At 59.6% G+C, this 2015-nt stretch overlaps 1 protein-coding gene across 1 annotated transcript in view; it reads right to left on the bottom strand.

Annotated features, from left to right (window-relative positions):
- Positions 1–1956, bottom strand: part of Maml3 (mastermind like transcriptional coactivator 3) — a 398475-nt gene extending 396519 nt beyond the window's left edge. The window contains exon 1 of the mRNA XM_010610884.3: positions 656–1956. Within this exon, the coding sequence (XP_010609186.1) occupies positions 656–1123 (468 nt within the window). The 5' untranslated portion in view covers positions 1124–1956. The remainder of the gene's footprint in view (positions 1–655) is intronic.
- Positions 1957–2015: the final 59 nt, after the last annotated feature.

Raw genomic sequence — 2015 nt, 5'->3', positions numbered from 1 at the left:
CAGTGGCGAGCGCAGCGCACTCGCGCCCGCGCGCGCTCCCGCGAGTACCCGCGCGCGTAGCCACCCTCGCTTGTTTCTCACCCACTTCAAAGTTCATTCACAAAACTCTCAGACTTTCCCAAGCCCAAAGGAGGTGAGCCGGGGAGAGAAGGAGAGGCTCTTCCTCCCTCCTTTCCCACAGAGGTGGAAGGCCTGATACCCGCCCTGAATCTGCGGTAGCATCAATTCTTCCCGGCACGGAGAGGGGTGGGCGAAAGGGGACGGGTCTCGGGAGGCGAGGCGGCGCGCGAGAGGTGGGGTGTAGAGCGGCGAAGAGGAGGGGCGAGGGTGCAACTCCGGGGTTCACTCTCAAATCCGGATCTAAACCAGGGAGGGGGGGAAACTTTTCCAGCTCCTCACTCCGACGCTCCTCCAGGCTCCCTCCGCCCCTCGCAGTCGTGACTGGCTTCTCCCGGTCTCTTCCCCCCCTCCTCCCCAAATCTGACAACCCTGACAGATTAACAGGTAGCGGCAACGACAGCTTTCTTTCTCTGAGAAAAGTTGACGTTAACCCTTCGGCTTCATCCCACCTTGCAAATCAGACCCTCACGCCCCCAAGGCAGCAGCTCCACGCCCCCCCCACCCGCGCGCGCGCCCCGAGCCCGCTACCAATCACCATGATCAGCGTGTGGTTCCTCTGCTCCGCCGAGGCAGCCTCCGCATCGTGCTGGGGTTTGCTCGCGTGCTGCTGCTTGCCGGTGCCGGCGCCGGCGCCCGATTTCTTGGCCCTCTGCTCCAGGGTCCGCTGATAGAGGCTCACGGTGTCCCGGCGCTCCAGCTCTAGTTGCTCCACTTGAGCCTGCTGGTACCTGTTCTCGCAGTTGACGTGGTGCCGCCGGCAGCCCTCGATGCGCTGGCGGAGTCTCTCGACCACAGTGCTGTGCTTGGGGACGGCCGCCGAGCTGCCGCCGGGGCCCCCGGAGCCGCCGCCCGCAGCGGGGTGATTGCTACTCGGAGCAGCGGGAGTACTATTGGGAGTATTATTCACACCGATCCCGGCCCCGCCGAGGCTGCTGTTCAGGCTACTGTTGATGCAAATACTACTGCCATTCGTGGCGGCAGCGGGGGCTGCGAAATCCCCCATCCTGCTCCCCGGGCACACTATTTTGGAAGAACTTTTTTTATCCACCCCTCCTATCAGCCTCCTCCTTGGGTCCAAGGATTAAAATAGTTTAAGTGGAACGCGGGGGAGACGCAAGCACATGGATGGAAACAGCGATCCCGGCGGGGCGAAAAAAAGGGGGAGAGATTTTGGGGTGGGTTTTTTGTTTCCTTTTTTTTTTTAACTGTAAAGCTCGAGGGGGAAAAAGCGAAGGGTGTTATCGGAATACCATCAGACACCTATCAACAAAAAGAATCACAACAAACTGAGCCAGCAGCAAATCGGGTTGCAACTCAAGGGAAGATCCGCTCTTCGCCTGCCTTCTTTTTATAATCCATTATTTTCTAATAAATTCCAGGAGATTTCCGGTGGCTGGCAAGCATTTTCTCCCTACGTCCCGAAAAACACACCCCATGTACACACACAAGCATATGCCTCCAGTGCGGACACGCGCGACACACACTCACTCCACACCGCATCGGAAAACGGCAAGCTTGCTTATTGCATTTTCCTTCCACAAAAAAGTTTTGGTGTTTATGCCGCCCCGTGTTCTCAAAGTACTTTGGCTGCTCAGTTGCATTTCACAGGAACCTAGATACCGAATCCTCGGGCTGGGGGAAGTAAACACATGGACAGTCCGAGGCGACTGCAAAAGTAGATCGGTGAAGTCCTTTGCAAAACGCCGCGCGGAGAGCAGCCCCTAACGCTCGGCTGGGCTGCCGCTGCCGCCTCTGCTCCTGCCACCATCACAATGATCAACTGCTCGCCGCCGCCGCCGCCGCCTCCTCCTCCTCCGCCGCCTCCTCCTCCTCCGCCGCCTCCTCCTCCTCGCGCTCCTCCACCCCCTCCTCCTCCTCCCTGCCAGCGCCGCGGC

Source organism: Fukomys damarensis, unplaced genomic scaffold (genome assembly GCF_012274545.1).
Source record: "Fukomys damarensis isolate Sample0158 unplaced genomic scaffold, DMR_v1.0_HiC HiC_scaffold_38, whole genome shotgun sequence".
In the NCBI taxonomy this organism is placed as follows: Eukaryota; Metazoa; Chordata; class Mammalia; order Rodentia; family Bathyergidae; genus Fukomys; species Fukomys damarensis.
The sequence above is the reverse complement of the archived record's forward strand: the minus strand, read 5'-3'. Positions and strand labels throughout refer to the sequence as shown.